A 12521-nucleotide genomic window follows, 5' to 3' on the forward strand; every position below is an offset into this window, starting at 1 on the left:
CGCCGCCGCCGCCAGCTCGCCCGCCCTCCGCCCGCGGGCGTCTGCGCGAGCCCGGCCGGCGGGGGAGATGTGCTCGGGCTCCGCCGGATCGGTTTCTCGGGGTTTGACCAGCTGTCCCGGGCTAACCCTGCTCCTCGCTGAAGATGGAGGAAGTAAAAACAGGATTACCCTTAGCTCCAGATCCACTGCCTTAGTTTCCACCACCAACTGCAGTGCACAAACACACGTTAGGCACAGGAAAGAAAGAGAGAGGACACACTAACAGTAAACACAAACAAAAGGGTGATGGGATTATTTTACTGCATGCACTGCTGAGGTAAATCTCCGCTTGGCTTTGGTGTGGGGAAGAACAGCTCTTGTTTTGTCTTCTGATTCATAGATTATATATATATATGTCTATGTAAATGTGTGTGCTTTGCAGAGGGGGGAGTGTTTTCAAAGTTGAGTGTAATTATGTGGCATCTCGTTGGGCGCTGTGATGTAATCAAATGACTTGTTGCTGTTAATCAGGAATAATAGTAATGATAGAGGTGTTTTTCTTGGGGAGGGATGGATTGTGGTTGCGATTAGAGTAACGATTTGTGTAAAGGACGCTCAGGGAATCGGGTTGGAGATGCTGTCCTCTGCCTTAATTTATTGTCCCCCTCGTAATCTGTTGCTGGGATGTTAATCGATTAATCAGTTCTCATCTGTATAGCTGTCATGGATTTGGACTTGTTTTGCTTTGTTTTAACTTCAATCCCAAGAAGAAAGATTGGATAGCCTGGAATAAATTGCAGCTGTCCAGATAGAAGGTAATATACAGTTCCTGTTGGATTGAAAAAGCGAAAAAACAAAGACAAAAAAAACTAGCATGACACATGTAAAAAAGGCGGCAGTTAAATCACTTTGACAGGTTCTAGTATGGGCGAGAGAGGTGGTATTAAGATTTAATTTTTTTCATTCTTTTCTTTCTTTTTTTAAAATGTCTTTTCCTTTTTTTTTTCTCCTTCCTGTTTTCTTTTTCTTTCTTTCTTTCTTCTTCTTCTTTTCTTTCTTTTTCCCCCAGAGGCCAAAATCAGCCCTGTGAAGTTGGCCTGGGTTCCCACTTGGGTTCAGCCTGAGTGTCCCTCCCCTGTTATGCCCCCTCTTTTTTTTCTTTCAGTTTTCTTGTCTTAGCTTTTGGTCGATTCTTAAGGAACCGGTGGATCAAGTTTTTCTCTTCTTGTTAATCGCATTGCTGTAGCACTGACTGACCTCTCTCTCCCTCTCTCGCTCTCCCTCTCTCTCTTTTTCCTCTTTCCTGAAAGTACGTGGTGCCATTCTTGAGTGACTTTTCCTACTAGACCATCCCAAAGGGACGAGGGGGAGGGGTGGAGGAGGACGAGGAGGAGGAGGACGAGGAGGAGGAGGACGAGGAGGAGGAGGAGGAGGGGGGTGTTCCTTCTCTCTCATTTCTTGGTTTTGTTTATCAGCCGATCTGTTTGCTGGATTTGGAAGCTTGGAATGACCCACCTGTGAAGTGCTTTTCCTCCCTCCTCGCCTTGAACTCTGCAGGGGGCTTGGCTTGAAGGGAGCCAGGGAGGGAAGGAGAGCAGGGGGACACAAAAAACTTCTTTCTTTCTCCGTTTATCTTCAGCCCGACATTGTCACCTCCTCTTTGAGGGTTTAGAAGAAGCTGAGATCTCCCGACAGAGCTGGAAATGGTGATGAATCTTTTTTAATCAAAGGACAATTTCTTTTGTATGTACATTTCGTTTCTCTTTCTCTTTTTTCTTTCTTTCCTTCTCTGAGGGTTAATAACCATTTCACTGATGGAGCAGACAGACTACTTTCGCTTCTCCCTGACGTTTCTTTCCTTTTAATATGTGTATGTTAAATGTGTACATTTTTGAAGAGATAAACCCACTTATAAAATATCCGAGGAAACTGCTCTTCTTTTAAACTTTATGGATCCCTTTCTTTAAAGCCTTATGTAATCATAATTTGAAAGAATGTGATAACAGGGCAGCAGGTTGAAATATAAGGGCTATGTAGTGACTGAGTTGGGAATTTGATCTGATTATTCCATAAAGAAAGAAAGAAAAGTTTTTGGGGGGTGGGGGCTAGGGAGGGTGGTGGTGAAAGAGGGGAGGGGAGGGAGAAGGGAAGTGGTTTTGGAGACAAGAAGTGAAGCTGCCTGTTTTCCAGTAAGTAATGGAGAAATTCCAGGAGCCCAGGCTAAATATACTTGGCGATCAATACAGAAATGGCTCATTGTGAATAATTTAGCTGCTGGTGCTGTGAGAGTTTTGAAACTAAAGGCAAAAAGGACCAGGGCCAAAGGAAAAAAAAAAAAAAAAAGTAAAAATCTCTTCAGCACTTGTCAATTCTTAAACTTTTTTTCCTTCAAAGAATACAGTTAGATTATTGATCTTTTCATTATGTGAATCAGAGCTAGGGGGTGTCATCTCCTACAACTTTACTTTTATTTCTGTCAGTTAAGTTCTGGTTCCTGTCGTTGGTGCCTAAGAAAAATGCCCCAAACTTGAAAAAAGTGATTCCCTCCGGCACAGCTGAAGGTAGCTGAAATTTTCAGAATCGGAACATATTAAGCAGACTTGGCATTTATATCCAACCATGGTCTGGCAGGAAATTAAGGGTACATTGAACAGGTGCTTACCCAGAACCTTAGGGAAGGCTGAAATGCCAATACAAGTCTGAGAGTTGGCTCACCGCTGCTGCAGGAGTCTTCTAAACACAGTTGGGCAAGAAGTTGTTTTGTTTTCTTGTGTTTATTTGTCATCCCCCTCCCTCTTAGAACATGATGAACCAACTTGCAACAATTGTGAATAGAGCTATCTGTATACTGGGGAAGTCCTCCAACTGCAGTGTGATTGTGGAGAGCGGTGAATGGTAAAACACTTAAATCCCGTTAACAGTGGCACATTCAAGGTGTAAATCCTCCCCCCACTTTTTTTTTTTCAGTAAAACAAGTCAATTTTGATCAAGCCATGCCTTTCTCGCTAGAGCCCATCTCACAGTACCCTTATCTTTCCTATCCTATCTCCAGCAGGAATCAGATCATTTGCAGAAAGAGTTCACTGACTTGCAAATGAGCACACACAGTACGCAGGAGTGTGTTTCTTGGGCACAGGTTGCAGCAGCAGCGTGGACTAACTGCTTGGAGCTTCCAATAAGCTAAGAATTTAATGGCAGATACCAAGAGGAATCATTGTGTTAAGGGTTTAACATTTTGTTTTGCAGCACTGCACTTTGACTATGGAAACAGAGGCTATTGATGGCTATATAACGTGTAAGTATTCATTTTCATTAATTTGTTACTGGTAATAAGGTTACCTTCACATTACCTGTATTTTAATTTCTGAGTTGTCTTAAGAATTCTGTGTTCTTGTTTTCTGTTCACAATTTTATCTTTAAATTGGAGAAAAGAATAGCACCCAAGTGAAATAAAAAGGAAATACAGACTATTTACTTGCTGCTTATTAAATTAAGGGTGTTTAAATCAAACATTTCAACACTTTGCTACTTGATTTTTTTTTTGTATTTAAGTTTTGGATATGCCAGGTTAAATGTATCTATTAGTATGGTGTGTACTAAATATTTTCTACTCTGTGATCTAATTCTTCCGAACATGTAACACGAAAGAATCAAGAATCTATAAGTTGACATTTTTTTTAGCAAGCTCTCTTTTCAAATACTTATCTTCCTAATGTCCTGCATTTTTAGAACCGCTTATTGTAAATCCTTTTATGTTTAATTATTAAATTAGATGTTAAACAAAAGTTACTCTTTTTAACTAAAAGATTATTTAGAAATAAGCTGCTCCTTTCCCTCTTACTTTGCTTGAGACATTTTGATAAAGTTTTTTAATTTCTTTATTGCGAGATGATTGTGGTTTTTATGAAATTGTCATTTTGTACTTGTAGGGGATACTTTCGAAAGATATTTCCCTACAGCTTCTTTTATAGGGAAAAATGCATCACTTAAAAATTCCAGACTGCATGCCACTGTATAAGAATGTTAGTAATTAGAGTTTATGTGACAATGAACAGAAACCAAAAGATTTTGTTTTGTGAAAGCAGGTGACAATGAGCTTTCACCTGAAAGGGAGCACTCCACCATGGCAATCGACCTCACCTCAAGCACACCCAATGGACAGCATGCCTCACCAAGTCACATGACAAGCAGTAAGGCTTCATTTTATGATTTTTTTTTTTCTGTTCCTCTAGTGACATATTTGAATTTGTGAGGTCTGCGGGGTCTGCTTCTGTTGTGGTGTGGCTATTGCTATAGATTTTGCTAAAGAAAGAGCAACACAGATTTATCACTGTTCATTCTAGTATCATAAAACATGAGCCTGATTACTAGTCTGAACTATCCCAAGGTGGCATTTGAGAGCTGGTGCTTACCTGTATCAGGTAAGAAATGGTAGGCTTTGCTGGTTATTGTTTGGACTTGCCAGGTTTATGACTGGATTTGTTGTTGTTGTTGGATAAAAAAAATATGGAAACATGTCACTTCCAAAGGACTCTTCATAGTGAAAAAAATGCAGGAATTTTATATTGTTGTGGTACAAAGCTAAACCATCAGGGGTGGAATTGTAGTATTACTTGTGTTTAAAAAATGTGATAGTTTGTTCTTCTGACCATGGAGTGACGTGTAATTGAAAACTTATAAAACTCCTTTCTATCCATTTTTCTGACAAAGTTGGAAGCGTTTTATTTCAGAATGCACAGAGAAGAAATGACAGAATTTGGAAGCATGTTTTCAGCTGTAAGAATAGACGATTTTGCTACTGTTTATAGTAAAGTGTTGTTCATTGGAATAGTTAATGCATTTGGGTGATCAGAAAGCAACTTGTATGCTGTCAGGGACAGAAAACAAAATATCTTCATTTATTAAGAATGTGGTATATCTTCTATTAATTACAATGTTGTGTCAGGTTAGTTATCAAATACAAGTATTCTCTTATTCCTACCCAAAAATATTTGTAATCTTGTTTCCTTATATTGTTGTTATATATTTTTTCTTATATAGAAAGGACATGTGATTTATATGTAAATGTAATACATTTTCGGTGACATGTGAAGGAAAGTCAGAGTTTTTCCTTTCTTTTTTGAAGATTGAACAGAGACACCGAATCCTCTACTTAGTCATAAGCTTACTCTTGAGTTCTGATCATCTGTGGGAACTTTTCTTTCCCTCTTCCTCTTCCAGCCTTCAAAACTTGTTACTGTAAAGCTTACAGCTTTACTATTAGTGAAGACTGGTGAATTATAAGCAAAAACATACAGACTTCTTTTCAGTACATTTTGTAATTCATTAATTTTAAGGAATTTTAGCTAGTTACGGGAAATTATGATTGAACTGTTTGAATTTACTTTATTGAAAAGTGACCCACATTTTTATTAATGGAGAGAACAAAATTTCATCCCTGGCACAGTCCTTGAAATTTCTTTATCATGTAGAAAGGCAAAACTAATCAAATTGCTGACTGAAGTATACTAACATAGTGTGCTAATCTCTTATAATGATCTTGTAGCATTCATTTTTTTTGCTTGATTTGCTAAAAGTTATACAACTATAACAATGTAGGCAATAAATCTTTTTAATATTTTAATATTTAATGTTAGTAGGTCTTTGGTGGGCTATGTTTTTGTTTCTCAGAAAGTTGTTCATGTGATTTCCTAAGGAGTCAGGATAGATTTCTGTATAGTTTCTATTTGCTAAATATTTCATTACTGGCTTTGGAAACAGTGCCTATATGGAGTAGAAAGTGTCTGATAATCAGTGACTTGATTGTTCCCCCCTGGTCACCAGCAGAATTATCAGCAGGAAACCAATTAACTAATTAATTGGCTCTTTGTTTGTTAAATGGATTCTGCTTTTGTAAACACTTATTTCAAAAAGGCAGCTCACTCATCTTTTAAAATAAATAGTCCAAAGTGTAGGCATGATTAAGTTGTACAAATAAGAACTGGGCTTTTTACATTTGAACTTTTCTCATTCGACAGCAAGTCAACTTCTGTTTGGTAAAGAGTTTTCTGCGTGTGCTTTAATTTTCTAGCCTTTGGCAATTCCATGTTAGTACAGTTTTTGGCTAAGCTGAACATGTTTTCAGGTTCTTTTCCAAAGAGTTACAGGTTAAATATTTTGGCTCTTGCTTCAGAGCTGTGTGTTGCATCCTTTCTGTAGCCTCTATTTACAGTATCTAGGTTACCCACTTAGGTGTTAGATGGAAAAGATACCCATTTTTCCTCTGCTAGATCTAGGAGAATATCAGCATTTTAGATTGCCAAAGCAAGTAAAGGTAGAGAGGTTCTCTTGTTTATTAATTAGAACAGAGACCTAGAGTCAGCCACTCAGATGGTTTTCTGTGACCTGGAATAATTTTTGTGTGCGGGAGACCTGTCCAATCATTTGTATCTGAGAGCACTGCTTTGCCTTATCTCTTTACACACACTCTTGACTTTGTTAAGTGAAAATAATTTATTCTCAGAATTTCTTTCTGTGTTCAAATTTATTTCCTAGAGGGCGGATGCTTCCAAACACAGAATTACACTTCTTGGTTCAAAGAATTAGAGCCAAAAGTAAATGTGAAAACAAGAGTCTGCAGTAGCAGGAAGGAGAGATCTTATGTGTAAGGAGGAAAAAGTTATTTTTAAATCATTTATAAAAAAATAAACCTCTGAATTTTATGTAACATTCTGTCCTTAAACTATCAATACAGTGTATTAAGCCCACTTCTTTTGGCTTTAGGAAAGTGGTCAGTCTGACTAGAAGGTCTCGGTCATTTGTTTAGGGTATTTGGTAGCTGCTGAGTGTTGAAGGGCATCTGTACAACTTGCTGCCAGCTATTGTATAAAAAATAATGACAGCAGCTATCATTATTTGACAGTGCTAGAAGAGAGCACTGGCGACTTGGGAGAGAACGAAAACTGTTATAATGCCTGACAATTTTTTGTTTTAAAATTTAGTGTACAAGATAACCTTAAAAAGAAGTAAGAACTATTAATGGTGTTTACATTTTACAGTGACTCCTTCCGATGTTTTAGAGTGAAGTTTCAGAGAAAACTTCGACTTTTTCTTTGGGAGTAAAGATTGCTTTGATGAGAGCATGGGCATTGTGGCTGAGATCATTAGTGTACATGTTGAGTCTGCTGACAATCTTCGGTGTCAGGAATGACAGCATATGCCTTGATGGCTACTGGAAATACACAGTGTTAAGTGATTGTAAAAATAGCATCTGGAAGTTAAAAATCTGACATAGACAACTCAGACAGAACAATATAAAATACAGTGTTGTGGCCCGTCAGGGGAAAGCGACTGCGATTTCTTCTGGGTTAGCTTGTTACCAGTTCTTGCCCTTGTCGCTCAGTGTTGGCCTCCATACCTGCTGCTTTCTATTGCCAGAAGTTTTTAAGGTTCCAAAAGTTGCAATTATTCATTTTTTAAAATATCTATGTTTATAATGCCCAGAAGTAGATTTTCTGTTCAGGGAATTACTTGCATGATGTGAAAATACATCATGACCCAAAATGTGCTTCTGCTACTTTAAAACCTTTAGGTGGGTCGGCTGTGCTGTCACTACTGTTTACCAGTCAGCTTGTTGGCCAGGTGGCATGTATGGCATTAGAAGAGGTAGCAGTTCTAGTTTTACAAGGTTCTGACCAATAACCAGGTCAAGGAATTGTGTTTATTCTTTTCATAGTGCTCCATTTCAGTTTCTTTTCTTTTCTTTTTTTTTAAGCTAGTTTCCAGTTTTAGAATCCAGTGAAGCAGAATATATTATGATTTCTATTTCCCATATATAGAAATTGAGGCATGATGAAATCAGTTTACCTTTTAGGTTGCTTGGCAAAAAGATGCACATCTTAAAAGTTGTGCAAAAAAATGGGATATTACTTTTTGGATTAGTTAGGTTATTGGCATCTCTGCGGTGTCATCTTGACAGGATACCCGTCATGTCTGATACTGACCCGTGTTTTAGTGACAAAAGGAAATAGAAGTGTGTTAACAGGGTGAAGTGATATCAGATAATCCTGTCAGCTGGGCAGTCTGATGTGCCTTCTCCAATCTACCTTCTGTCATGGCACTCAGCGGCTCTGTGACTGTCTTCCATAGCTTAGTTTGGTGGTCACCCTTGGGTGGATTTCCATAGGGCACACCTTCCTGTAACACCTGATGGACTCAATGCAAAATCTAGCTCTGTTTAGAGTCATAGTACTTACATCTTGGTGTACTTTACATTTAGTTTTTATAGAAAGGTGTGATTTGATTTTTTCCACATTTATTAGAGGTAAGTGTTATGTCTGTGTATTCAAAGAAAAACACTAAAGAAATATACTTGCAAAAAGTAATAGAAAAAGGACCGAATATATGTTTTTTATTTTGCTTTATTTTCCACTGTTCCCCACTCCAGTTTTTAAGGCTGTACTACACAGTGGTGAGAACTAAATCTATCTTTGAAAAACAAAATCACTTCCTGCAAAAGACCTATGTTTGTTACCTCTGCCTTTGCCCAAATCTATTTTTCCTACTAGAAATACTTTTTTAAAAAATATACAATGATTGATTTGTTTTACTGGGACTCTTCCAGTAAGCTAGAATGAATTAAGATCTTGAGGTTCCATGTTCTTTTCCCCTAGCTTTTTTAAAAAATCATTTATTTATTTAGTACAGGGTCTTGCTGTGCAGCTCAGACTCTAGTGATCCTTCTGTCTCAGCCTCTCCAGCATTGGGATTACAGGCGTGTGCTACCGTGCCTGGTTTCAGTTTCCAGCTCAGTGCCTGGCACTGGCATGGCTGTGGTACCGGGGATCAATCCCGGATCTTTGTGCTTGCCATGCAGGCACTTAGAGCACTGAGCTATCTCCCCAGCCCCTCTCCTAGTTTTTTGATACATGGTGTCTTTTAAATATTGATGTGTTTTGAACTTACGATGTTATGATAGGTCGCTTGTAGGGTTACAGTTATAAAATGTAGCATATATTGTTTTTCTTGTTCATATCAAATGTATATTCATCCACTAATAATTTCTTTTTGTGAACACACTAAGGCTTAAGAGTATCTGTGGTTTGAAATACATTGGAAATACTTAGGAATTCTTTTCCTTAAAAATAAATTGTGATTGCCAGAGGATTAACAGAAAGTAGGGAGGTATGATTTATTGAGTGTATAATAAGCTGAGGCTTTTTCTTTTGGAACAAGATCACTTTGATAAGAGGTGGGCAGCATTGCCTGAGATCATGGTGTATGTACATAGTGATGCCAATGATGAGCTGGTGACTTCAGTTTTTCAGTTGACAAAAATCATGCAGCTATAAGGTGAGGAAAAACAGGATCTCACGGTGTTATGTTTTCTGTATTACTTAATAGCCTTGCAACAACTCCCTTCAGCAGATAAATGATGTCTCTGATTTATAACAGCGAGGAGGATCGGAGGGGGCTTGGAAGTTAGGCCGGCATGGTTTAGAATTGCTGCTTTGCCACGATGTTGCTCTGTGGCTTAGCCATTTTATGTACTCTGAGCTCCTGGTTCTCCCTGTGTAGTATGAAGATGAGGATTGGTTTGGTGTGAGGTTTAAATTAAATAATACACAAGTTGGATTATTCTTATCCAACTTCTGGCTTATCATAAGACCTGATAATTACTGCTGGTGTCTCTCAGAGTAGTCAACTTACTTTTTAATGTACTCATGACTTATAAGAAAAAGGATTTGTTTTCAAATCCAGATCTGTTTGAGTTCTGGGTCTTTTGCCTGTTTACTCTATCTCAGTTATTTAAAACATATATGAGTATGTTGGTTAAGAAAGAATTAGAACAAGCAAAATACATTACACACATTAAAAAAAAACCCACAAATCATGTGAAATTAGGTGGGGAGGACAGGAAACGGGGTCCTGAGTGGGGAGATGATTGAAGTGCGTGTACAGATTTGCCAAAATGAAACCCACTGACCTGTGTAACCAGTAATAAAAAATGTGGGGAAAGTAGAAGTAGAATTTGTCTCTATAGCAGAAACTTTTTATTGGATTTCAGTGTTCCTGAATAAAGTTTCGTGGCTTTGGTTACATGTAAAGAAAATCATTCCTTATCTGTGGAACTCCAAGGATATCCATCATTAAGACTGGAAAAAATACATTCTCTTCTTAATGGAGTTTCCTGTCCATGTTGAGCTTCAGCTCTTTCCTAGAGAGTTGTCCTCTACAATGTAATCTCATTGTGATGCTTCTGAAACTACCATAAAGGCTCATTGGAACGACACTGTAGCAAGTTTGTAGGCCTTGCTGTTGCTGCTTGTACGTTCTGGGGATAATAGCTCAGGTGTTTTAAATTTGAAGTCAGCTTATGGTATGTTTTATAGGCATTTGACACGTTGCTCTATCTTTGCAGCTGATTAATTCAACGTAATGAATATCAGCTATCTGCTGTGTACCAGGCATGGTCAAGTAAGGTTGTATGCACCATTTGGGGGAGGGGGGCTCCCGCTCTGGTGGGCCAGACAGACATCTCAGCAGGGAATTCCACTGTCATAAGCGCGGTGTCTTGATTATTTTAGGGAGTGAAAGGTAGTACTAGCTTGGTAACATTTCCAAGAGGGAGAGCCTGCTTGAGTGGAGATGTGTTACTTATAAAAGATTTAAGAGAAAAGTGGAGGGCTTTTTCAGTAAATAACGGACCCATTGTAAGAAGTGAGAAATGACGTGCTGTATTCTGGGAAATTCAAGGAGGTTGGTATTTCTAGAATGTGTAAAGTTCACCTGGAGGAACTTGAATTTAGAGATGACTTTAGAGAGTGAAGCAGATCAAGGTGATGGATTATCTTGTTGTGAGAGGAACCTGGCTTTTATTTTCTGGGGGTACCATGGGCATTAACCAGCAGGTGACTTCAAGTTTTCAGCTGACAAAAATCACGGTGGCTACAATGTGAGGAAAACAGACTGTGGATGTTAACTTGTCTATAGACAAGGGCATCTTTAATATGTTGGTTAGCCCAGTTTTATTTAATTAATTAATTAATCAATTAGGTAGGTGGAGGCAAACAGTACCTTGTGTTTGTCAGGCAGGCACTTGTGCTGCTGAGCTATAGTCCCAGCCATTAACATACTGTTGAATATAACTAGGGTGAAAGTAATGAGTGATAATGGACAAGAGGATAAAAAGGAAGAGAAGGGTTTGGGTCACATCTTAAAGTAGACAGAATTTGGATAGTAGAGTTAAAGAGGGAAGTAAGCCAAGTTAGTGGTTAGAGCGTGGTAGGGTCAGTTCATCAGTGAAAATAGGAAATACTGGAGCAGATTTTCAGGAAAAGACTCAGTTTGGCTTACATCTGAATGTAGAATGTGCAGCACCTGTAGGGCAGAATTTGGGAGCATACTGAAGTCAGTTAGTTGGGTAAATTAAGATTGAAATGTGAATTTTCTATAGTTATGGAAACTGTTATGTAGCTCATGGTTCAGTATTACTTCAATAGTAGTTTAGTATTTCTAAAAAATTCATCCCTTGAGTCAGGTGAGATGGGGCATGCCTACAATCCTAGAATTTGGGAGGCTAAGGCAGGAAGATTGCCCAGGAGTCCAAGACCAACCTGTATTACATTGTGAGTTCAGGGCCAGCCTCAACTGCATAGTGAGACTTTGTCTCAGAAAACAAACCAACAAACAAAATCCCTCAGTAATTCTCAGCATTTGATCAGTGTTCTTATGGTATCATTAAGTCAAAATTTTATATAGAATGGATAAACACATGCTTTAATAAATTCTGTGTTTAATGAATTCCTTATGCTAGTCTTAGAAGTTGAATTAACTAATGAGATTATTTTGAGTAAAATATGCTGGTCTTTTTTTAATTTTATGGTATACTTAATATCATAACTTACTGTTATGTTCTTTGAGAAGTTGGAAGGCTAACACATGCCATCTATTGCAATGCTTTATTTTTCTTTATTCTGTAGCCTATTTCTTTATAAATACACGGGATTTACAATATATGAGTGTACAATATTTGTTAGCTAAATTTCAGTTGATTATGTTGCTCTGCTACTGAAGATATGTAGTAATCTAGTTCAGTGCCTTTACTGTATTAAAAAGATGTGAAATGTACTTAATTAAAAAAATTGATAATATTGTGCCCTAGAGTAAAATTACATAGAGGGCAGTATAGCAAACATTTTAGCATAGCTGTTGTCTTAAAATACCTATTATAGGAGCCGGGGAGATGGCTTAGTGGAATAAGTGCTTCCCTGGCAAGCACTAAGGTCTGAGTTCAATACCCAGTTCCACAAAAAGAAAAAAAAGTGCTATTAGTACAAATCTTTCTTGGGGCCGGGGAGATGGCACAGTGGAATAAGCACTTCCCTGGCAAGCACAAGGGCCTGAGTTCAATCCCCGGTTCCGCCAAAAAAAACCAAACCAAAAACAACCTATTATAGAATTATATCTTAAATATGTAATTTTAGTGTTTACTTATTTTTATCTAACACCTTAAATTCAAAATGAGTTAATGATAGAAATGCTTCCTTTTAAGATTTCCTGTG

General features: G+C 38.0%; 1 protein-coding gene across 11 annotated transcripts in view; it reads left to right on the top strand.

Annotated features, from left to right (window-relative positions):
* The first annotated feature begins 20 nt into the window (after positions 1-20).
* Positions 21-12521, top strand: part of Ikzf2 (IKAROS family zinc finger 2) — a 149508-nt gene continuing 137007 nt past the window's right edge. For 3 of the 11 annotated variants that reach the window (XM_004626599.2, XM_023710139.1, XM_023710140.1), the window contains exons 1-3: positions 1458-1685; positions 3226-3274; positions 4065-4169. In XM_004626599.2, coding sequence (XP_004626656.1) covers positions 1683-1685; positions 3226-3274; positions 4065-4169 — 157 coding nt within the window. In that variant the 5' untranslated portion in view covers positions 1458-1682. Of the gene's footprint in view, positions 317-555; positions 795-1457; positions 1723-2862; positions 2875-3225; positions 3275-4064; positions 4170-12521 lie in introns of those variants that run through there. The other 8 variants (XM_023710134.1, XM_023710135.1, XM_004626601.2 and 5 more) reach the window with 8 other exon arrangements.

This window comes from Octodon degus, unplaced genomic scaffold (assembly GCF_000260255.1).
Source record: "Octodon degus isolate 3935 unplaced genomic scaffold, OctDeg1.0 scaffold00016, whole genome shotgun sequence".
NCBI lineage: Eukaryota > Metazoa > Chordata > Mammalia > Rodentia > Octodontidae > Octodon > Octodon degus.